The 22969-nt window shown below is 53.2% G+C and overlaps 1 protein-coding gene across 5 annotated transcripts in view; it reads right to left on the reverse strand.

Annotated features, from left to right (window-relative positions):
• ANKS6 (ankyrin repeat and sterile alpha motif domain containing 6) overlaps positions 1 to 22969 on the reverse strand; it is a 56524-nt gene that overhangs the window by 31853 nt on the left and 1702 nt on the right. For 4 of the 5 annotated variants that reach the window (XR_013759495.1, XR_013759496.1, XR_013759497.1 and 1 more), the window contains exons 2-10: positions 15300 to 15802; positions 11827 to 11871; positions 10988 to 11192; positions 9165 to 9271; positions 7646 to 7791; positions 6284 to 6482; positions 5558 to 5607; positions 2220 to 2423; positions 996 to 1149 (exon numbers count right to left, since the gene is read on the reverse strand). Coding sequence is in view for 1 of the 5 variants with exons in the window: in XM_079112245.1 (XP_078968371.1) it covers positions 996 to 1149; positions 2220 to 2423; positions 5558 to 5607; positions 6284 to 6482; positions 7646 to 7791; positions 9165 to 9271; positions 10988 to 11192; positions 11827 to 11871; positions 15300 to 15802 (1613 nt within the window). In the remaining 4 variants the exon portion in view is untranslated. The remainder of the gene's footprint in view (positions 1 to 995; positions 1150 to 2219; positions 2424 to 5557; positions 5608 to 6283; positions 6483 to 7645; positions 7792 to 9164; positions 9272 to 10987; positions 11193 to 11826; positions 11872 to 15299; positions 15803 to 22969) is intronic. The other variant, XR_013759494.1, reaches the window with a different exon arrangement.

Consider the following 22969-nt stretch of genomic DNA (forward strand, 5'->3'; position numbering starts at 1 on the left):
GGTCTCCCGTGGGTGAGGCGTACCTGTTTGGTCTTCTGGCAATCTGGCCTGACAGCTTTTTCTACCATAAGCACGTATTTCTTACACAACGGCATAAAAGCGGGGGGTGTCCCTCTTGCAAAGCTGGCTTTGGTTAATCCTGAGCATCTTTGGGGAGGACTAGGAAGGATGCTGCAGGTTCAAATGAGCTGCAGGGCACTCGAGTTTAAGACAATGCCACCAACTTGCTGTGTGACCCTGGGCAAATCTTTTGTCCATTCTGAGCTTCAGTTTCCTCATCTGTTCAATGAAGGGACAGAATGGAAACTCTTCCTTATGGCTTAGATCTGGAATGTCCCCCACAGGATCACATGTTGAAGGCTGGATACCCAGTGCAGCAGTGCTCAGAGGTGGGGCTTTTGGGAAACCACTGATCAGGAAGGCCCTGACGTCATCCATGGATTATTCCATGAAGGATTCATAATTTGAAAGGACGACTAGAAACTCTAGGAGGCTGGGCCTTGGAGGAGGTTACTGGGCAGTGCTCTGGAAGGGTATATCTGCCCCGTCCTCTTCCTGCCTCCCTTTGCCTCCTGGCTGCCATGCACTGAGCAGCCTTCTTCGACCATACTCTTCCGCCATGACCTTGGGGGCCCGCCCAGCATGGCCTGAAACCTCTGAAACTCGGAGCCAAAGCAAACCTTTCCTCCTTTAGGTCACTTTCCTCAGGTATTCTGTCAGGCTTGTTATGCCTTAGCCTTCAGGGATTTTTAACTCCATGAAAACTCCCAGCGTTTCTCCTAATTTCTTATGTGATTTTACATAAGAAAAAGCATTATGGACTTAGTTTTCCCCACTCCCTCCACCCCCACCCTAAGAACCTGCAGAAAAGAAACTGCCTCGTTAATCCTGCAGAGTTCCCTCGGCGCTTCAGGAGAAGGTCACGCGTGCAGGGGAGGACGGCCGGCACAGCCCCCAGCCCCGGGGTCGCCCCTCCCCGGTGGCCGGCTGCCCACCTGAACGGCTGTGGAGCTCCCCGCCGTGCCTGCTCGCGCCCCCGACCCCGCTGGAGCCGCCTGAGGAATGGGGCGAGTGGTTGAAGTTTCCAGAACTGGCAGGAGAGGCTGGGCTTCTGGAGAGACTGGGAAACTTTACCGGCCTGACGGGAGTCTGCAAGAGCAAGGCGGAGTGGTGGTTAGGGCCGGTGGCGCCTTCCCACAGACGCACAGGACACTGGTCCTGCCAGGCGCGGCCCTGCCGACCCATGAGCTCACTCTCATCTGCTGAGAGCCCATCGGCTCAGGCTGGGCCCCCGTGACACTGTCCCCTTCGGTCTCACTTGATCCCAGGGCCCTTTGAGAAGAAAACCTGGCGTGTCATTCACTGAAAACCCCAGGGGCCCCAGTCACTTCCAGGATGAAGCCCCTCAGCCCGGCACAGCCCAGTGACCTCCCTGTACCCCAGCCTGCCTCTCCCCAGGCATCCCTGCCGATCCCTGGCTGGACATCTTCCCCTCCCAGCCTGCTCCACATCCCGCCCTCACGGAGCTTCTTCTGCTCTCTGGGTCCCCAGGGCCAGCACAGGCCACGCTCCAATCTGACCTGATCGGCTGCACCCTCTCCACTCCCTCGGAACTCCTTGGCTTCCTGGCTGGTCCCTTTGGCCTCAGGGCCTCTACCCACGCACCTTGGCCCTGGACCACTGGCCCTCGCCCCGCTCTTCACAGTGGCCCCAGCCCAGATCCCTGAGGCCTTCCCTGCCGAGGGGTCCAGGCGGGGCCCTGCACGGCCCTCCTCTCTGCGAGCCCACCACCGGTCACGTCACAACCGGAGGGAGCGCACACTGACTGTGGTCACCGTGTGCTGGGTCCCCAGGGACCTGCCAGTTCCCCAGTGTCTTTGTTCCCTGCTGTCCGCCCATCCTGGCTGTGGCCTGGGTACCCTGGAGGCACTCATAGCAATGACTAAAGGTTGCCGTGAGCCAGGTGGCGGCCCCAGCAGAGCTGTCTGCGTTCCAGTCCCAGGACCTGTGAGGCTGACAGGCAGGGTGGCTGACCCCTCCTCGTGCCTAAGAGGATGAGGAAAGGAGCTGGTGCCGGCTTCCCAGGCAGGGCCCTGCAGGGAGCTGCACGTGTCCCTGTACAGCCGAGCGCCCAGGGACCACCAGTCAGCCTGAGATCCCCCACCTGCCACCCACCAGGAGCCCTGTGGGTGGGACAAAGCCTAGGGCAGGTGACTCACCGTGTCGGCGCCCCCACTGCCCCCAGGGTGGCCCCTGCTGGCTCTCTGGGGCAGCACAGTCTTCGAGGGGTCTGCCTTCCGGGCGTGAGAGCTCCGGGACTGGTTGGAGCTCCACAGCTCAAAGCTGGACGGGGGCAGGAAGGGGGGGATGACGGCCTTCAGCTTGTCACTTGGGAGTCTGGTGAAGGGGGCTCCATTTCGCAGCTGAAAAGACAGGCTGAGGGTGAAAGCAAGCCCAGGCTTCCCTGCTCCCGGCCACCCACCCACCCAAGCCAGGGCTGGGTGCTGTCCTCAATCTCCTCCTGGCAAGGGTTCAGCACTCTGCTGCAGCCACGGCAAGGACAGGAAGGGCAGAGGGACGGAGCTGAGGAAGAGACGGGGTGGGGCACCTGCTGCAGGAGAGGACACGGGGAGGGACAGGGCAGGGGACACCTGCTGCAGGAGAGGACAAAGGGAGGGATGGGGCATGGGGGCACCTGCTGCAGGAGAGGACACAGGGAGGGATGGGGCATGGGGGCACCTGCTGCAGGAGAGGACACGGGGAGGGATGGGGCATGGGGGCACCTGCTGCAGGAGAGGACACGGGGAGGGATGGGGCACGGGGACACTTGCCGCAGGAGAGGACATGGGGAGGGCCAGGGATGAGGGGCACCTGCTGCAGGAGAGGACACGGGGAGGGACGGTGCACCTGCTGCAGGAGAGGACACGGGGAGGGACGGTGAACCTGCTGCAGGAGAGGACAAAGGGAGGGATGGGGCACCTGCTGCAGGAGAGGACACAGAGAGGGACAGGGCATGGGGGCACCTGCTGCAGGAGAGGACACGGGGAGGGACAGGGGCACCTGTAGGAGAGGACACGGGGTGGCCTGACTGGCCCACAGGAGGATGGTGAGGCTGGGAGGGAGCGCTCCAGATGCATGAAGTGCACCAGACCTGGGAGCAGGTGGGGTGCAGAGCCGCAGCGCTGCGGTGGGGGGCTGGAGCCCAGGCGCTCTTCCCTCCCCACCCCCACCCAGCCCCCCAGCCACACCTCCTGCCGCTGACGTTTTCAACTGTAATTTTACATTTTGAAAACGTGACTGGGGGGGTCAGCATGAAATCCACACGGCGACAACTGTGGGATCGTCACAGAAGAGCATTCACACGGTCCACGCTCACTTTAATTAAGAAAAGACAGCGAACGCAGTGCCAGATGGTGCTCGGTGGGGACGGGCATCCCACCGCTAACCCGCCTCGGGCGCTGGCCAGGCGGCAGCTCTACGCCCACGGCTGCAGAGGCGCACTCAGTGGGCCAGCAGGGCAGCAGGCCATCCACCTTCCGCTGCAGGCAGCCAGCATGGCCCCGGAGACCTACAGGGCAGGCACCCTGGGTTCCCACATGGGCTGTCCTTCCTCTCTAGGGTCCGTGAGCTGGCTCTGTCCCTTCTGGACTCCACAACCTCATCCGTCGGATGGGCTTCCCTAGTGGCTACGCATCTCAGTTGCTGCCGCCTGTTCTGGCAGCAGATGACCTGCACGCCCTTTGCCTGGGAGTTCCATTTCTAGACAGTCACCCGGAGAAATAACGAGGAGGTGAGGGAAACAGGAACAAACACATCCGGCAGAGCCGTCCCAAGAACACAACGCCAGCAGCTCCAGAGTCCGACGGGCCCCTCTTGGATAAAGACTCCAGATGGAATGTCCCATCAGTTGGCCATGCAACATGATGTGACTGAAGAGTGTTTAATGACATGAAAAAGGCGGGTCACGGTGAATTGCTAATAGATCAGGTCCAAGGAAGCAAGGAATACGCTAACCCAGTGCGCCTTGCGGGCTCTCTGGGAGAGTAAATGAGTTAATATATGTAAAGTGCCCAGAACAGTGACTGGTATTTAGTAAGTGCTGTGGTATTTGCTATTATTATACATAACATGATATCATATTCATAGATGCTAAAAAATGCTTGGGAAAAATACTCAAAAGATATATACCACAAAATGTCAACCACGATTCTATCTGGGTGTGCAATCAAGGATGATTTTATTTCCCTTCTTGAATCTTTACTGCATTTTCTAAAATTCCTATAATAGCATCTCTGACTTCCTATCGAACGTAACTGCTGCTATTTGATAACGTGATTAAATGTGAAGCAGCGCGAGCTCCAACAGCGGGTGGGGGCCATCGCTGTACACCTGCTGCAGGGCAAGGCGTGTGGCTGCCTGGGCCAGGGAGGCTGGCTGGGCTCTGCAGTCCCTGGCTCTGCTTATGCCCTGCCCTCTGGGCCAGCGGCTTGCTCCCTTGTCCTCGCCAATACTGCCCTCTGCTGGCTGGCACTCGGGCTGAGCACGAAAGGAACTTGAAGGACGAGGCTCTCAGAACAGAGTCCAGAGAGACAAAGTAACATATCCAAGGTCACACAGCAGAGCTTATTCTGGGCCAAGCGCTACGCTAAGAATTTCCTGGGAATGCTCTCATTTAAAAACCACAACCACGACGGATATCACCCCAAAGTCAGAAACTACAAACTGTCCGCCCTCTGCATCTTAGAAATAACATCCATGGTATTTACATGGGCACATGACCAACTGGCTCAGCTTCACTGCCCAGCTTCGCAGGCAGCCTGGTGGAGCTATGTGACCAAATTCTAACCAATCTGATACAAGCAGAAAGTGATGTGTGCAAGTTTCCAGGAAACTTCTTCAACGACAGCTGGCATGGACCCATGGCCGCCTCTTCTCCCCTCCTCTCTCCTGCTGGCTGGAATGAAGCAGTAACAGCCAGAGCTTTGGCACCCACTGTGGACCAGGAGATGACCTTGGGAATAGAAGCCATGCATGGGGAACTATGGATAGACGGAATCTAGGTCCCCAGCTCCATGGTACCTGGCCCTCGTCCTGCGCTTCCTCTACTTGAGAGAAATAAACTGCTGCCTTACGCATACCACCATATTTGGGGACTTGATGGTCCCCAAAGCTGAATGGAATCCCGATTCATCTCTGATTTATAGATTAGGAAACTGAGGCCTCTCCCAGGCTAGGAATCCACCCTCCATTTTGCCTCCTCTCCCCTGGGCTCTCCATAACCACAGTGGAGAGTCTTCAAGTCTGATGTTGCCCATCACGTCTACCCTTCAGCCCCGGCCCGAGACCCAGGCCTGGCCCCGGAAGCAGCAGGGCCTTAGGGTTTAGGGCTGGCATCTGCAGACTCCTTGGTGCCAGAGCTGCACCCTCTGCTACACGTTTGGTCATCAGCCCTCTGTGACCATCACGAAGAAAGGTCAGCGCCCACAACCCTCCTGGTACCTCTGTCACCTGGTGACTGGCAGAGACTGACCTGCTTCTAGAACAGCCCCACACTCACCATGGTGGTCAATAACGCATCCTCCTTTTCTCCTCTTGTGCTCCCGGGACCTGAGAGACAAATGGAAATTTCCTGAAAGGACCCTCCCAGATGACCGTGGAGTGAGGAGGAGTGACTGGCGGCCTTCCACTGTAAAGCCGACTCTCCTGAGTGGCTAAATATTTAATAATAATTGGTATTCGATATTTTAATAGAAGGCATGCTTCTAAAAGGCATCTAGGAGCATTTTTCAAGCTCTTCCATAAACCACTGCTGTGCTGGGTCAGACACTAGAGAGCCCAACTCAATAGTCTGTCTCCCCCAGTGGTACCAAAGGGAGCTGGTCCTGGTACGTGGGATCTTATCTATCGATATTCCCCAAAGTATGGAGATGTCCTTCGGCAACCAAAGGCGTCCAGCCTGTTGAATGCCTCCAGTGGCAGCAAGCTCACTACCTACCCCTACAGATGATTCACTCTACCTCAAGACACGTCACTGCCTCAGCTCAACCGCATTTGGCAGGAGGGAAAAGCACCTATCCAAGATGGGCAAGGAACAGGAATCCGTGACACCAGCGCTGGCCAGTGCTGCCATCCTAGCTCACGCACAGGGGGTGTCCTGCCTCTGCTGCTTCTCCCCAGAGTCACATTCCAGCATCACCTCCTCCCAGCTCAGGAGGTAGGACCCAGGGTGGCAGGGGCAGAGGGGACTTCTGGGAACTCCACCGCATGAGCAGGCTCTCCTTACCCTTGTCTTTGGTCATGGGGGCTGCATCAGGGAGCCCCAGACGGCTTGTCCTGTCCTGGGGGGCTGCCCTCATTGTGGAGTCCAGAGCTGGCTCAGGCTCATCGGAGAAAGGCAGGGGTTGGTTGCTGGACAGCCCACGGGGCAGCGTCTGCATCAGTTTGAGCTTGCGGAAACGATTGGACATTCGGTTCCACCAGGACTGCCAAGGGAACCAGAGAGGGGTCACGTTCCGGACCTGAGAGTGCAGGCCCAGGGACAGTGCCGACGCTAGGCCAGCTGACCTTCCCAGTTCTGGGCACAGCCACAGCACCCCTGCCTGACACACAGCACCCCTTCCTGACCAGCCCAGTTGCCCACTAAATCCTGAGTTTCCAGTAGAACTCTGGGAACCCCATGGACCTCCCTCACCTGCTCAGTCTCCTAGATGAAACGCAGATCCAACATGGGGAACTGACCTGCTTAAGGCTTTATGGCAAGACAGGTGCAGACGGACAGACGCAGAGGCCACTCCATACACCCTGACGTGGGCCTCTGCACACCCCCTTCCTCCTGCTCCAGAGGTAGCCCTCCCAGCCTCCCTTCTAGGGGAGCAGTAGCCTCTGAGCAGCCCTGGATCATCAGGACCCCGAGGCCCAACACCTGGTGTCTCTCTGGGTGGGGAGGCAGATGGGCCAGGACCACTCAGAGGTTACTGTACCACCTGGCAGGGAGCCCGGGGGGTCCCCGCCTGAGGAGGGGAGAGGGAAGGGAAGGCAGGTCTGCACTACAGGACAGGGAGTCAGCACACAAGGTCAGAGCCCCATGTCTATGTTTTCAGGGATAAAATAAGTTTGGTTTTAAACAAGTAGAGCAGGGTGGGGAAGATAAGAAACTGTAATAGAAGGACTTGGCTTAGAGTTAGAAATCAGCAACTAGATTTTGCTTCAGACATTCTGAGGAAGGAGTGGAAGGGGTCTGTGGGCCATAGGGACACCCCAGGTGGCATGGTGAAGCAGAGGCAAAACAGACACCTTGAATAGAGGTGTATACAGTTTGGCCCACTTAGGACTACTTCATAGGAAATTTTAAAAAATTCCCTCCATTTATAAATTGAGATTCCACTGAAAAACCTGGATGCCTGTTTTCTCTTTTATAAAATAAGGACAACATGGACCCACATTGTTACAAAGCAGTCAGTGCTGCTTATGATCACCCCAGTTTTCCCGACTCCATCATTTCTACTGCTCACCCCAACTCACCAGCCAGGCCTGTGGGGCCCCCAAACTAAAGCAGCCCCATATTAACAGGAAGTAGCAGGCTTTCCCTGTCCATCCCCGGCCTCCCTGCCCCCCACCAGTCCCTTTAAGACAGGGAAAGGCAAACCTTGAGCCCGCCCTTGTCATCGGGCAGCACAGGGAGGCTGCAGGGCTGTCTGACCCTCGAGGTGGGTGGGGCCGGGCGGCTGGCCCGGCCTCTGTCCTTATTCACCTGCATGCAGACAGATGCCAGCAGTCGAACAAGTTCCGTGTCTACGGACACAAAAGGCAGCATTTTACCTGAAAATATGTCTGCTGGGCCCTGCGGAGCGGGCCCGAGCCAACCCTCGCCAGCCTCGCACTCGGCCTTGTGGCTCCAGGATGGGCAGAGCTCCAGAGCCAGGTGCTCAACTCCAGCTGCCCACCTGGTCTTCAAGGTGGCACAGACAGGCCACAGGCTTAACCAGAGTGAAAACCAGCAAGGCAGGGCATTGCAGAGGCTCCCATCCTGCCTCTGCCCCACCCTGCTGTGTGATCCCAGGGAAACTGTGCGGCTTCTCTGTTACAGGGGGTGACAGTAACACCCACCACATAAATGTTTCTTGAGGATTCAAGGAAATTCCTTTCATACATTTATATGCTTGGTATACAGTAAGAACTTAAGAGAGTCAAACACTATCATTATTAACCTGACTAGGTTATAAAAAAAAAAAAATTGAAAAAGTTTTAGAAGGAAATACTGGGAGCCGACAGATGTAGCTCAGTGGTGCAGCAGCTACCTAGCTTATACGAGGTTCTGGGCTCAACCCCCAGGATCACACGCACACACAGAAGGAAAAACCTGGAGCTTCTGGGTTGGTGAGGGTGTTCTCATGATGCAGGGGCAGCATAGGGGCTGTAGGAGGGGACAGTGCAGGGGGCAGTGCTGGCACTTAGGAAGGACACCCCTGCCTGCCACCCCAAGCTAAGAGAGGCAGGAGCACCCCCATTCAGGACTGCAGAGATGGCAGCCTCTCTGTCCCGAGTGGCAGCTGAGAGCCTGACACGGGGCTCAAAGCCCTGAGGTTCAGAAGGGCCTCTGCATTTCTGACTCAGAGCTGACACTCCAGGGCCACAAGAGAAGTCACATGTCAGAGATCCTGCCCCCGGCTGGAAGCCCCAGATACCATGGGGGGCCCATCACAGCAGGGGAGGGTTAAAGGAGAACAGCAGGTGCCAGCCAGGGACCAAGAGAAGTGAATGATGCTGAAGTCCCTGGCCTGGCACCCTTGGCCTGCAGCTTCTTCCAGCACAACACAGTGAGGGCCACTGCTCCATTTTGGATTCCGCTGGTCAAGGGACCTTTATGCTTCCTCTGGAGTCACTCATGTGAAACACAGTACTGTTCTAGGACTTGAGGGGACTGGCAAGCAGACACACCCTGGTTTGCCCCATTCTGTGGAGATGTGTAGGAGGCTAGTGCTGGAAGGAGGCTTGGGGATGCCTGGCCCAGGCCCCACATTTCGCCGGGGAGGGACGTGCCTGGCCCAAGGTCATGAGGTAAGCTCTTGACACCTCAACACTGGCTTCCTCCATGAGAGAGCAAGGGCTTAAGATGTGGTTCACAGAGGAGAAAGAACGTGCAGCTTCACAACCCTGTAACCCACCGGGATCGTTCAGCAGCATCACGAGGTCAAAGGCCGTGTACCCGTTTTTTGCACGAAGAGTGACATCAGCCCCTTGGTTTAGCAAATATTTGACGATTTCCTTGTTCCTGGGGAGGAAAGACAAAAGTCAGAGTTACTCACTGCTATAGTTCAGATACTGAATGTCCCTCAGTGGTCTGTGTGTTACAGGCTTGGTGGCTAGGGTGGAGACACTGGCAGGTGCTGGGGACCTGAAGGAGATAGAGCCTTAGGGGAACTCCTCAGGTCACTGGGGACAAGCCATGAATTGGGACAGTGGAGTTAGCCTCTGTTTCATGGTTGGAAATGTGAGCACTTGCTCAGACATGCACTGCCCCACACACCAGTGCCATCTGGTGTCCTCACCAGAGGCCCAAAGCCTTGGGGCCACCTGATCTTGGACTGGAACTTCCAGTACTGTGAGCCAAAATAAGCCTTTTCTTTTTATAAGCTAATGGCCTTAGGTATTTTGCTATAGTGACATGAAACTAATATACCCACTAAAATCAAAAGCATGGCTGGGTAACAAGGGTGACAGTGTAAAATACTGCGCTCCTCTTCTGAGCATTTAAGAAGGGCCTGGGAAATCAGTCTCATGCTCAGTCACTCCCTGCCACCCAAGCAGGTCAGATGCAAACGAGATTTAGATCAGTCCTAATGTTCTTTCCTCACCCAAAGAACAACTGGGGCTCTGCCCAAACAGCCTTCGGCCATTGACCCTATGGAGACCTCACTGCTGACCCCCTCACTGCAGATGGACAGACACAAAGGCCACCTACACACCCTGATGTGGGCCTCTGCACACCCCCTTCCTCTGCTCCAGAGGCAGCCCTCCCAGCCTCCCTTCCAGGGAGCAGTAGCCTCTGAGCAGTCTGGGTCATCAGGACCCCCAGGCCCAACACTGGGTGGGGAGGGATCCGTTAGGGCAGCAGATGGGCCAGGACTGCTCAGAGGTTATTGCGCCACCCGGCAGGGAGCCGGGTGGGCCCCGCCTGAGGAGGGGTGAGGAGGGGTGAGGAGGGGCGAGGAGACGCTGCCTGGCGGGAAGGGAAGGCAGGTCTGCACTATAGGACAGGGAGTCAGCGCACGAGGCCAGAGCCCCATGTCTACGTTCTCAGGGATTAAATAAGTTTGGTTTTAAACAAAACCGCTGCTGGGCAAAAGCCTCCTACAGGCCAAGATACTTGATAGCGAAGGTGGAGACTCATCAAGTAAGAAAAGCAAGTACTTCCAGGTAACGCAGGAAAGTGGAATGATCGCCGGAAACGGGGCAACGGAAGAACCCCCAGGTAGTGTCAGCCTGTTCAGCAGCTACATGATGCCCCCGAGGAGGAGGGTGACCGCCTCGCCGGGCCGCACCCACTGTGCACGGAGGATCTGTAAACCTCCAGCACACACTGAAAGCTATGCAAGAGAGCCAGCGCGACTCACTGCCAACCGTCACGGGAAGCCCACACGTGAATGCTCACGCTCGCTGTGGAGGGGCCACTTACAGGGGTCTCTACATCTCACTGTGAAAACTCCGCACCAGCCAATCACACGGCTCGGCTGAAACAAACCAAGAGCATTATCTTTCTGCCAAGTGGCTTTTCCGGGCCACTGGTAAGATCCTGCGGAGGGCAGTGGGAGCCGTAGATATAGAGGGACATGCAGGAGGAACAGGCCTTCCTCTCTCCTCATGCCTCCTGCCTTCACAGCTCTGGGGTTATGTGCAGCCTCCTGGGACCAGGAATCCCCATCAGGAGCCCCTGCCAGGCCAGAGCACCCGCTCAGCCGTGCCACAGAGGGGTGGAACTGGCACAGACCCGTGGTAGGTGGCCTGCATGAGGGCCGTCCAGCCATGCACGCTGTCCTGCTTGTCGATGTCCGCATGCCTTTCCACCAGCAGCTGCACCAGGGGCAGCTGCCCCATGACAGCCGCCAGCATCAGTGGGGTCGCCCCGTCCCCATTGACCAGGTTCACGTGGTTGGGGTCTTCATCAGCAATCTCCTTGACCAGCTGGAAGTTTCCTGCGAAAAGAAGCAGGAGTCCAGGTGATCCATGATCCTGGCGCCCCAGGTTTATCCAGGTGACTCATGTAACAAATCTGTGCTGACCCTGCCTCTGGGTACCCAGGGGGCTACCAAGACGGACCTCCCTGCCCTCAAACCCCTCAGTCTGTGCGGGATGAAGACAAGCAGGAGAAGGGACAGAAGTGTTGTGTCTTAAGGGAAAAAAGAAGAGAGATGAGGGACAACAGGCGTGCAGGAGAATCTAGGTCTTGCTAGGGGATGAGGATCAGGAGGACTTCTGGGAGGCAGGGTCTGCATCAAAGAGGAAATCTAAAGCCAAATAGCCTTTTGTCATAGTAAGAATGGAGGGTGTGCAGAGAGAGGCAGGAAGAGGCCACGGCCCAGCCTCAGGATCTGGCTGGCCAGGCAGGGGCCGGGGAGGGCAGTCTGGAACTCTGGGTAGAACACCATAATAAATACAAGCCTCCGGGACCTGAACTTCCCCGGTGAAACTGGAAACTCAAGAAATAACAAACGGCCTGTTCCTTTCTCAAATACTTCGGGGGTGGCCTTAAAAGGGACTATAAATATGAAGTTGGGAGAATGTGGTCCTGTGTTCTTTAAATACCAAAAAAGGTTATAAAGTGCTTACCCATTTTCAATGCATGGAAAATATCTGGTCGCCTTTTCTCTTCATCTGGGTAAACAAAGATTTTTAAAAAGTTAACCACAGAAACAGCAAAGTCACAGGGTGTAACAACACAGCTGACCTCTAGGGATCCACTTCTCAGAAGCAGCCTGACTGGAGACCTACACAGGAGAACCTGGCAGTCCTTCAGGGAGAATTCTTACCACGGAGTTCTAAGAATACATCAGACACACCAATGCAGCCCACATCAATGGAGCAATCATCTTTAGACATTCCAAATTGGGGATGTCCTTTCTTACATATATTGAAAAGTATGGTCTTGGAAAAACCTGGATTCCTATAAGAAATTTTTTTTTAAAATTTCTTTTCTTTCAAAAACTTAATGTATGACCATGAGGTAACTGCAAGGCAGGGGACCCTGAGACCCTGCAGCTGGGCTGACCGACAGGTCACAGACACAGCCACCAAAGACCCAATGTTAATTTCTTATCTTGTTTCCAAAGTACTACGCAATCTGAATATGACCCCCTGCCAGACCTGCAGACACAGCTGCCCAGCTGGACGTCTTTGCACTGGTCTCTGCCCCTCGGCTGGTGCAGGGACCCCACGCCCAACCCCTCCACGTGCTTAATCCATACCTTCCTCCAAGTGTGGGCCAGCAGGTTCCCTGCTCCTGCCAGAAAGCAGGCATCTCAGGTCAGCCTGCCTTCTGGGAGGCCCCAGGCAGGACTTCCTGTGACTCTGGCCGCCTCTGGTGTGGATCAGCCCCCTCCCTCCAGCAGTGAGGAGTGTGCAGCTGGAGAGTGAGTCTGAGCGCATGCTCCTAGAGTGTCACTAACGGGGGACAATGACCACGTCACCAGGCTGTTGCAGGGATCCAGTGACACACAGATCCATGTGGGAAAATGCTTCAGAAACGTCCAAGTCCCTTTCAAAGGCAACTGACACCCTCACTAGTCTCAGTAATCACCCTAGTGAGGTTAATTACCAAACTCCAGGATCAGCAAGTACTGACACAGCCATGGAATCAGGGTCTAGTTCTGCCTGTGAAAAACTATCAGGAAGCAATGCTGCACCTCGGTTCTTACAAATATGCCGTATGCCTTTACGTACCTTCTGTGGGTGGGGCCATTTCATGACAAGCCGCTTTGACAGAAAAGGGTGTATCACTCTCGCTCTTAGTGCTGCCTGCTAAGCAGCGGGTGGGAGTTAATCACTGACACTCCAGCCTGACCCAGGGAGGCTGGGTAGCTTGCTCTGATGCCCGTCACCTGGGCTGAGCCCTTCCTTGCCCTGGGCTTCAGTGCTTTGTCCACAAAAGAGCAGCTCCAGGAAGCCTGCCCCATCCCAAGGCGAGGAAACCTCTGACCTCTGCACCGCAACTGAGGCAGTGGAGTTGGCCCAATGACAGTGGGCTTCTGGATGCCTTTTCTTGCAGCTAACGCAAGGGAGACGTGGGGGACGGCCAAGGCCCTGGTCAGGGTGGATTTCCTGGCATCTTAAGGGAAGAGCTAGGGGTTATTATATTTATTTAATAATCTCTGGCATTAATATTATAGCCTTGACCTTGCTCTTGTTCTACCAGATGGTTCGTGCACCCCCCCAGGTTCCTGCAAGTCTGTGACCTCCTCAAGGTCACCCACCACCCTACTCAATATGGCAGCCTTCACTGTCCCAACTCTGACACACCTAATCCCTGGACCTTGCCCTCATTTCTTCTTTTAACATTATGGCATCTACTACCATACTATATAGGTTATTTAATATGCTTATTTCTTATTTATTGCTTGTCTCCCCTAGAGAGGCCAAGGTCCTCACGGACAAGGATTTGGATCTCACTTGTTCAATGACATATCTCAGGCACTAAGAGCAAGAGACATACCCTGTACCTATGCCTGGTACATAGTAGACAATAAATATGTGTAAAATAACTGAAAGAATGTATGATCCATAAAAACATATTATAGCCGGGGCAAGGGGGTGCACACCTGTAATCCCAGTGACTACACAGACTGAGACAGGAGGATCGCAAGTTCAGGACCAACCTCAGCAGCTTAGCAAGGCACTAAGGACTTAGTGAGACCCTGTCTCAAAATAAAACGCTGAAAAAGGGCTGGGATGTAGATCAGTGGTTAAGAGATCCTAGGTTCATCCCGTGTGTGTGTGTGTGTGTGTGTGTGTGTGTGTGTGTATAAATACGAAACAACAGTTGCCATTTCTTGGGTGCTATCTATGTTCCAGTTCCAGGCACTGGGACACACACTTTAGAGGCATGACCCTGAGTACTCCCCACAAAGCCTTACCAGGGAAGTGTGTTTATTACGACTATTTTATGAAATAGGACACGGAAATCCTAGAGGGACAGACAATTGCCATGTCCTAGCCGTTCAGCTGCAGAGCAGGAGAACCGTCTCAAACTGGGCCTGCTGGACAGGCGGTCAGCACTTGCTCCTGATCCTGCTGTGTGAGTGATACCGTTTCATGGTCCTGCTGCACAGGATGAACTAAAGGTTTTGAAATGCAACGTGTCCTGTGGCAGATTCATTAAGGACTGTTTAAACCATCTTCTAAATGTCAGGAAAAAAAATGGCAAAAAAAAAAACATGACCCACTGATAAGTGTTCGAAGAAACAAGAAACACAAAAGGAGGCTAATTTTCACTAATTCTATGTGAACTGGTCTCTGGGGACTGAGTGCTGGCAGATGAGGTTAAGCACACTGTTCCAGAGCAGGGGTTGGCAAACTACAGCCCAGGGGCCAAATCACCCTGCTGCCTGTTGTTGTAATTATAGCTTATTGGAACATGACCACACCCACTCATTTACATATTATGTATGGCTGATTTCATTCTAACAGAATAGAGTTTTTTGGGTTTTTTGTTTTTTGGTACCAGGGATTGAACTCAGGGGCACTCAATCACTGAGCCACATCCCCAGTCCTATTTCGTATTTATATAGAGACAGAGTCTCACTGAGTTGCTTAGCACCTCACTTTTGCTGAGGCTGGCTTTGAACTCAGTCCTCCTTCCTCCCAGGCAGCTGGGATCACAGGAGTAAGCCACCGCACCCAGGAGAATCCAGCAGTTTTGGTACAAACTGTATGACCCGCAAAACCTAAAATATTTATTACCTAGTCCTATATGGTGAAAGTCTGTTGACCTCTGTTCTAGAAGGATCCCAGAACCACCTGCATCAGAATCATCTGATTAGGAAGGAGAGGCCTGGCCATGTAGGTTTCCAGGTTCTTCCCCAGAACTACCACATCAGGCTCTCTGGAGGGTGGGCAGGACCTGCCTGTCACAGGCACCTGACTTGTGAGCACACCACAGCTCAAGTCCCACGGGTCTGCAAGGCCAGACTCTGAGCTTTGTGTGCGCTTCCAGGTGGGCAATTCTTGATTTGAGTCACTTATACACAATTTGGGGTCCTCTGTGACACCGTAGCAGGGGCAGGGGTAGAGTGGTGGCGTAGCCTGACCTGTTTTGGGCCTGACGGTGGTCAGGGGGTCCAGGTAGTCTGCCAGCTCTCTGTGCTTGCGATCCAGCGCCACCTCGAAGGCGGTCTTCTCCAGGACGCTGAGGTGGTCGGCATTGGCTCCCTTCTCCACCAGCTGCTGGGCCAGGCCAAGCCTCCCAGTGAGTGCTGCCAGCATCAGCGGGCTCCAGCCCACAGTCCGTGCTGCTTGGTTGGGGTCTGCGCCCCATTCCATCAGCAGACGCGCCACAGCCTCGTGCCCGTGCTGGATGGCGGCCATCAAGGCTGTGATGTCCAGCAGCTCATCCCTGCTGCCTCCCGTCCCTGGCTGCTCCCCTGAGGGGCTGTGATGGTCCACAAAGGCACCAGCTTCCAGGAGCAGCTTCACCACGCCCAGGTGGCCACCCCGAGACGCCACCGTGAGCACACTGGCCCCCAGCCGGTTCTGGGCATTGACATCGGCCCCATGATCCAAAAGGAGGTGTGCCACACTCACATGTCCAAATCTGCCAGGAAGATAGAATATGAGTTAAACTAACCAGGGAGCACTAATGAGGGAACAGCTCAGGAACCCCATTTGTCACTAGACACTAGAGGTGCAATAGCTGCCTAGAATAAAAGGCCTTCCTCTGGTGTCAGACACCACGTTGGCCCTGCACATGCTATGCCTCATCTTAGCTTCTGTCTGGGGTTGTGGCTCAGTGGTAGTGCATTTGACTAGTATGCATGAGGCACTAGGTTCAATTCTCAGCACCACATACAAAGTAAAAAAAAAAAAAAATTCCATCAACAACTAAAAAAAAATTAAAAAAAAAAAGAATCTTAGCTTCTGTTTTCATTTCCTGATCTGCAAAATGGGGCTATGTCTGTACCTACTTTAAAGGTTACTGGAGTTTAAATGAGTCAACCTATACACAGCAACTGGAGCAGTGCCTGGCCAAAAGAAGCAGTATCTCAATGTCAGCTATTGTAATCGCTTGATATTACATTCTGCAGTATGCCAAGGGCACCCAGCTCGTAAGGGGCAGCATCAGGGTCAGACCCAGGTCTGCCTGAATTCTGATGCCCTCGCTTTTCCCCCTATGCCACGCTGCCTCCTACATCTCAGAGCGCATTTTATTCTGCTTTCTACCCTGGTAATCTGTCTCATGCCTGTGCTGATTTCCCCCACGGCAGGGCCCACGTCTGATTCACACTACCCTCCCCAGCCCCCACACACCCTCTGCACGCCAAGAGGAGGGGCACCGTGCTCAGCAAAGGCACTCAGGCACCTCCGTGTGGGCCTGCTGCCCCCTGCTGGCAGGAACGTTCACTGCAGGCCGCTGAGAACTTGGCCTGGGCCAGACCTTCCTCCATTCAGGCGTGAGCTATGAGGCACTGGGACCCTGGGGAGACAGACATGTGCCCATCCTAATATCAGGAATTGGGAAATAGGCACCTCTTCCCTGCAAAATCTCTTCCTTTGTTCAACAACAGCGGGCAGAAAAGTTCTGTTTTATTGAGCTCAGTGGAGAGTCAGAGCTGGAAGAGGCCCCGACTAACCAGGAAAGAATGACCAGAGGGGGCCCACCCTGCCAGGTCTGGGAGGCCACAGACATCTGCATCTGTAAGGCGGCTTTCTGGATTTGTCTTTGCTCACCCCTCCTTTCTGGAAGCAGGATTTGTGCCTCATCTAAATCCTGGGTCTCCCTCCTCCTGTGGAGTCAGGGCCAGGTCTGAGCTGGTCTAAAGTTCCAACTGAACTTATAAATACCTTCTGGGCCATGAACCTTAACAGCCTGGGTCACTTAGGGGGGTCAGCTTGGTAAACAGGCTCCCCCAGCTGAGGGGTGGGGGGCTGGGCCTCTCCAGCCTCTTCTCCCAGAGCAGAGAGGGATAAGTGACACTGAAACACTGGCTGCAAACCACCCCCACCGCTCCTGTGAGTGTCCTGTCCCTAATATGTGTTCCTTCAGCCCATCCTCCATGCAACCCCAAACCTAACCCGGATGGTCACACACCAGCTTCCCTCTGTCCAAAACGGCTATTTTACCAACCTCCCTGCACGTCATCTGCACTTACTGAGCACACTCAGTCCTGCTCAGGCTTCAGCTCAGGTCTCACCTGCTCTGTGCGGCTTCCAGACTGAACCCCTAACTGGCCAGGTCAGGTGCCTAAGTACCCACAATTTTGCAACCTTATTCTATGTCCATACCTGAACCCTCTTTCTAGAACCTTCTCTCTCCCCCACTTAACTGTGGGCTCTCCAGGACACAACTGGTTCCTGCACATTCTTGTTTCCCCAGCCCTTAACCTAGGGGCAGGCCCAGACTGGAGCTCAGTAAAAGTATCAAATGAACAGGTAAGTGAATGCATAAGTAGAATAACGGAGGAGAGGAAGGTCCAGGCGGCAGAAACCACAGGGGAAACTGCTGAATCCTCCACTGAAGTAGAGACTGCCAGAGGATTACACTGTTTAGTGATCAAGCATTAGATAAAACCTAGCATCAGCTCTAACAGCAGATCACAAACTGTTTTCAGATTTTTATCTCGTTTGATCCTAGAAAGCCTAGAGGTAAACTCCTTACCTCCCATTTCACAGATAAGGAAGCTAAAGATTACAGGAGAAAGCAATTCACTCTCAACGAGAAAGTGACAGAGTCAGACTGGACCCCAGAACTCCAAATCGCAGCTCTTCCCGTCTACACCATCTTTACCAAGGAAGTAAAGGGCTGGGTTAGAGCAGGTATAGTGAATTTTGGAATGTTTTCTGAACTCACAGGTAGCCCCAGAGAGCATTCAATTAGGCTCAAAATCTATGAAGATTCAACAGAGGCTGAGATAATTTTTCGGATGCTAAGTTCTAATAGGTAATTACTGGAGATGAGGATGCTAGGGGTTTTCTGAGCAGGTGCTATGATTGCCAATTAATTTCAGCAATTAACACCTGTGTTTGAAGAGCTGGCACATGTCTCCCCACTCAGAGTACTGGGTGGAGCATCATTCTGCCTCCCCCACAGCAGGGGAACAAGGAAGCTGAGGGCAGATAAGGAGCCAAGGGAGAAGTCCCTGCCAGAGTAAACACCAGGCTGCCCGGTCTCCTGGCCAGATGTGGCTGGCAAATCTGGTGAGTCACTTCCTTGCCACCAACACCAAGAGAGAAACTATCAGATTTATGGCTGGGAGTACAGGCTCTGGGCCGCCTGCTTGAGTGTGAATCTAACTTTGTCACTAGCTGTGCAGCCTTGGACAAGTTATTTCTCGGGGCCTCCATTCCTCATCTAGAAAAGGAGGACTAAAATAGAACCTATCTTCTAAGGTTTTGGGTGGACTGAATGAGCTTGTTCATTTACAGCACTGAGCACATTCCTTGACACAAAGATGATGCTCATGAAACATCACCTCTTCTTTCAGAATAGGAAAAACCATTCATTCATTATTCAGTAATAAACTGTGTCTATTACTAAAACCTCCACCAGAGGCCAAAGCCACAAAGTCCAGGCACAGGACCTCTGACAGCCTGATCCAGCCATGAGCTTTGGAACACTGAGACCAGGGACTTTAAACAGATGCTTACTCGGCAGAAGTGGTGGCCGCCAGTGTCACTTAAGGAGGATCTTGAGGCTCATCTGGATTTGAGGAAGAAGGGCAGGAGCCAAAACAGCACCCACACAGGATGACAGACAGACTGATATCAGGAAGCCTCCCACATGACTCCTCCACACTGAGGAGTAAGACAGAGCCCAACTCTGCACAGGCAGGTGGTCCCTAAGTAGACAACCGGTACCACCAAAGGAGGCTCAATAAGCCCTGGAGAGCCTGGGCCCCAACTAGGAGAGCGAATTCCAACCCTCCCAGAGAAGGCTCATACCCTACTGTCATAGGTACAATAAGAGTATATCATACTATTGTTTCCAAACAGCACCTGTGGGATAAACTGAGGCAGGAAGAGGGATGTGGTTAATCCAAAGTCTCTTGATTTGGAAGTGACATGTGGGCCACAAGTCCCAGCTCCCTCTATACCACCAAATTTCACTTAGAGAAGAAAGTCCTCCAAGTAAGTTAAATTATTACTTAGTTAAACAACACAGGTTAATTCTGAGTCTCCTGCTCCATCAAGATTCACAAACTACCTACCTGAAATCAATCAAGTAACACTGACCATCCTGCAGCCCTCGATGAAGAGTGAAAACAGGTAATCAGGGGTCTTTGAGACACTCCAAGGCCACAGGAAGCACCCCACGGGGCTCTCCAGAACCTCTGTAGTAGGTCGACCCACATGCCAGAATCTCTTCTCACAATCCCTGCCCCTCACAATCTGTTGCAGGACCCCTGAATCACAATCTGTTCTTGGAAAACAATCCCGGGGACCTCAGGTGTGGCCAGGTTTGGGCACCCCTGAGGATGGCTACCAGCTCTGATGTGGTATCGTGGACAATGCTACTGAGGTCTTCCTGGTAGAGAGAGACCAGAAAGGGTGCGGAACATGGCAGGTTCCCTGGAGGAAGCTAAACTGGAGTGGGTGGTCTTCACTGAGGGCAGAAAGGGAAGAAGGGACTCCCTGTATATATGCAGCAACGGTGAGGCCTCAACAGTGGGACCCTCAAGTCAGCTCTGACCAACAGTCTGCTTGTGGGCCAATTCCATAATCTTAATCTCAAATCCTCGTCTGTGAGCTGGAGACAATATTCCTAGCATAGAGTAAATACTCAGCATTAGCTAAAAAAAAATGCAGAGGGACACATACACAGAAGGTCCGATGAAATCATCATGCCTTGATTTAGGAAGCCAGGAAAAGCAGCAAAGGGGGTGCAGGGAAGGGTCTGAACATGAGGGCCTAGAAAGCCACGCTCAGGACTCTGGCTGGGGAGCCATCACAGGAGAGGCACAGCCAGAGGGAAGGAGCTTGTGGGGCCACTACAAAGGCCTGGCCTGGACGAAGGCAGAGGGTGCGGATTTCAGGGCTACACTAAAGGTCCTGGGCAGACCAGTCCCAGATAGAGGATTTACCTGGAGTTTGGAAGCCTGGGAGAAGAGGTGGTGCCATTAAGAGGGATGGAAAACCTCAGAAGAAAGGCTTTAAGGTCACCTCAGCTGCTCTAGGCAAGGAGAAAAGGTGTCTTTAGACAGAAGATGTTAACCCATTGGACAGGTGTGTTAAATGCTGCATTTACCACAAACACGGGTGGCACAGGTATCATAACTGGGCTGCAATCCCTAAGTAGGTTTACAGCTGATTCACACGGATGTCCCAGGTTTGGGGAATGGGTAAGAGCAAACCACAGTACAACCCGATTATCTGAAAATAATGCAAAATAAAATCTTGCTAGTGATACAAGTTAAGTAAGTTCAGAACAACTGTGTAACGCTTGGAAAAGAATTCTGAGAAATAAAATAGTGAGTCACCAAGAGCAGATTACAGTTAAGAGCTTTGTTTTTCTAAAAGGCATGGAAAATACAAAAGGCTTACACACCGGGAAAGATGCTTCTTTCACCAAACACTTGAAACATGCAAACCCAGTCACACTGAGATTTTCGTGCATCAGATTGGCAACAACCCAGAAGTTTGATCATATCTTCTACAGGCCAGAGAAAGACAGGCTCGCGTACACTGCCAATGGGGGCAGGGGGCGTCTAACTGTTGCGGCTGGCAGAATGGCCCCCAATGTGCCCACACCCTCATCTCCAGGCCCTGTAAATGCTGCGTGACCTGGAGAAGAGGACATTCAGCTGGGGTGGAATGGAGGGTCCTATCATCTGAGCAGCCTCGATGGCCCAGGTGGACCGGTGTTCTCCCAAGGCTCCTTTCAAGGGGACACAGGAAAGCAGAGGCTCAGAGGCAGAGAAGGTGTGAGGAGGGAGACAGGAGTGAAGCTCTGTAGCTGGCTTTGAAGATGGAAGGGGCCCTGAGCCTGGGAATACAGGCCACTCCAGAAGCTGGGAAAAGTAAGGAACAGATTCCCTCTAGAGCCACCACAGAAAGAACCGCCCAGCAAGGCCCATTGCCTCTGACCTCTAGAACTGTTAACACACTAAATGTGTGTTGTTTACACCATTACAGTTGTGGTAATTGGTTACAGCAGCCATAGGAACCTAGCACACCTGCAGGGAGAGAGATCTGACACTATCCATCAGAATTACAAATGGCCCTGCGCCCTCCTGAGGGAAGCTCCTGCGGGGACAACTGCACACCTGTGAAATGACACAGACTCCTCACTGCAGCAGGAGACTAAATGACCACCAAAGGGCCGGTTAAATAAATTATCACAGAGGCTACTGGAAATCAAGGCAGGTTTTTAAGTATTGATCTGGAAAAACTACCAAAGTATATTAAATGGGAAAAGCAAGGTGCAGAAGACAGTAGAGTGTGTGAACAATGCTGATGTCAACGACCTTATCTGCCTGTATCTGCATCAAGGAGTGGCTTCCAGGGAATATGTGGCAACAACTGGAGGCATTGTTGATTTGAGTAATCCCTCTTTTTTAAAAAAAAAAAAAAAAATTGAAAACACAGTTTGCTATAAGGAACATATTAACCCAGCCTAGAGAACTCCCACTTACCTGAACACCCCTAATTAGTCATCCATGACTGATCCCATCAGCTGGTAAGACTGCTCAACTCTCTCCAACCTAAAAACCTTTAGACCCTAGACAAGCATCCTAACTCCAGAGCCAAGCTCAGTGACAGAGTTGCTGGCACTTTCTATGTGTTCACATCTCCCTCAGTCCTCTACCAATGCCGTCCTGCAGACCCTCACCATCCAGGGCTTTCCTGCCATTGACAGACCAGCGCTTGTCTTCCTTTCCCTCTGCAGGGACAATGGTACAGCTGTGACAGTAAGACGGTTAGCAAGTACAAAGCTCTCGGGCTTGGGGTGATCTGTTAGTATTAAGAGTAGATTACTGGCAAAACGGACAGCAGTTATTCCCCTCCCTGTCTCCAGGCATGGTCAATGAGGCGGCTACTCTTCCCCACCAGGTGGTGGAATCTATACCCCATTCTTCGAACCTGGGATGGTCTTATAACTTGCTTAGGCCAAGAGAATGTGACAGAATAGTGTGTTTCTGATGTTAGGGACACAGACTAGCCCAGACGAGACTGCTGAAGGGTGAATGAGAAGCAGTCCAATCACCCCTGTGGTCACAGCCAACATTCAGTCATCTCTCAAAAAGAGCCACGCAGATCACTTACACAGCTGTGGGTATAGTGTTAACCCCAGGTGTGTAAAGAAGACAGATGAGACCAGAGCGGCAAAACTATGCTAAATAAATGGTTGTTGCTTTAACAAAGCCCCAAAGTTTACAGGGATTGTCTTGTAATATGGACACATTCACCTCGGATCACTCCTCCTATCCCAGAGTTCAGGTTGTCATCAACATGCTACCAACTTCCCATATCCTTGGGCCCAGACCCTCCTGTGCCCTCCAGACTCCAATATCTGGTTCCCTACCAGAAACTCTGAGGTGTGCTTGAAGGCCAGGCTCTTCTCGTACCTGCCCCTTCTCCTGTGTTCTCTAGCTCAGTGCATTTACTGCTAACCAGAAATCCAGAGGTAGTCTGCCATCACCCTTTCCCTTTCCCCCTTCCCAGAGTCAGGTAGTCAGCAGGACCTGCTTCCTGTGTAAATCTCAAACTCATCTCTGCTCTGGGGCCACTGTCTCCCTCTTCTCCACTCTGGTCCAGGCCACATCAC

Source organism: Sciurus vulgaris (genome assembly GCF_902686455.1).
Source record: "Sciurus vulgaris genome assembly, chromosome: 15".
Lineage (NCBI taxonomy): Eukaryota > Metazoa > Chordata > Mammalia > Rodentia > Sciuridae > Sciurus > Sciurus vulgaris.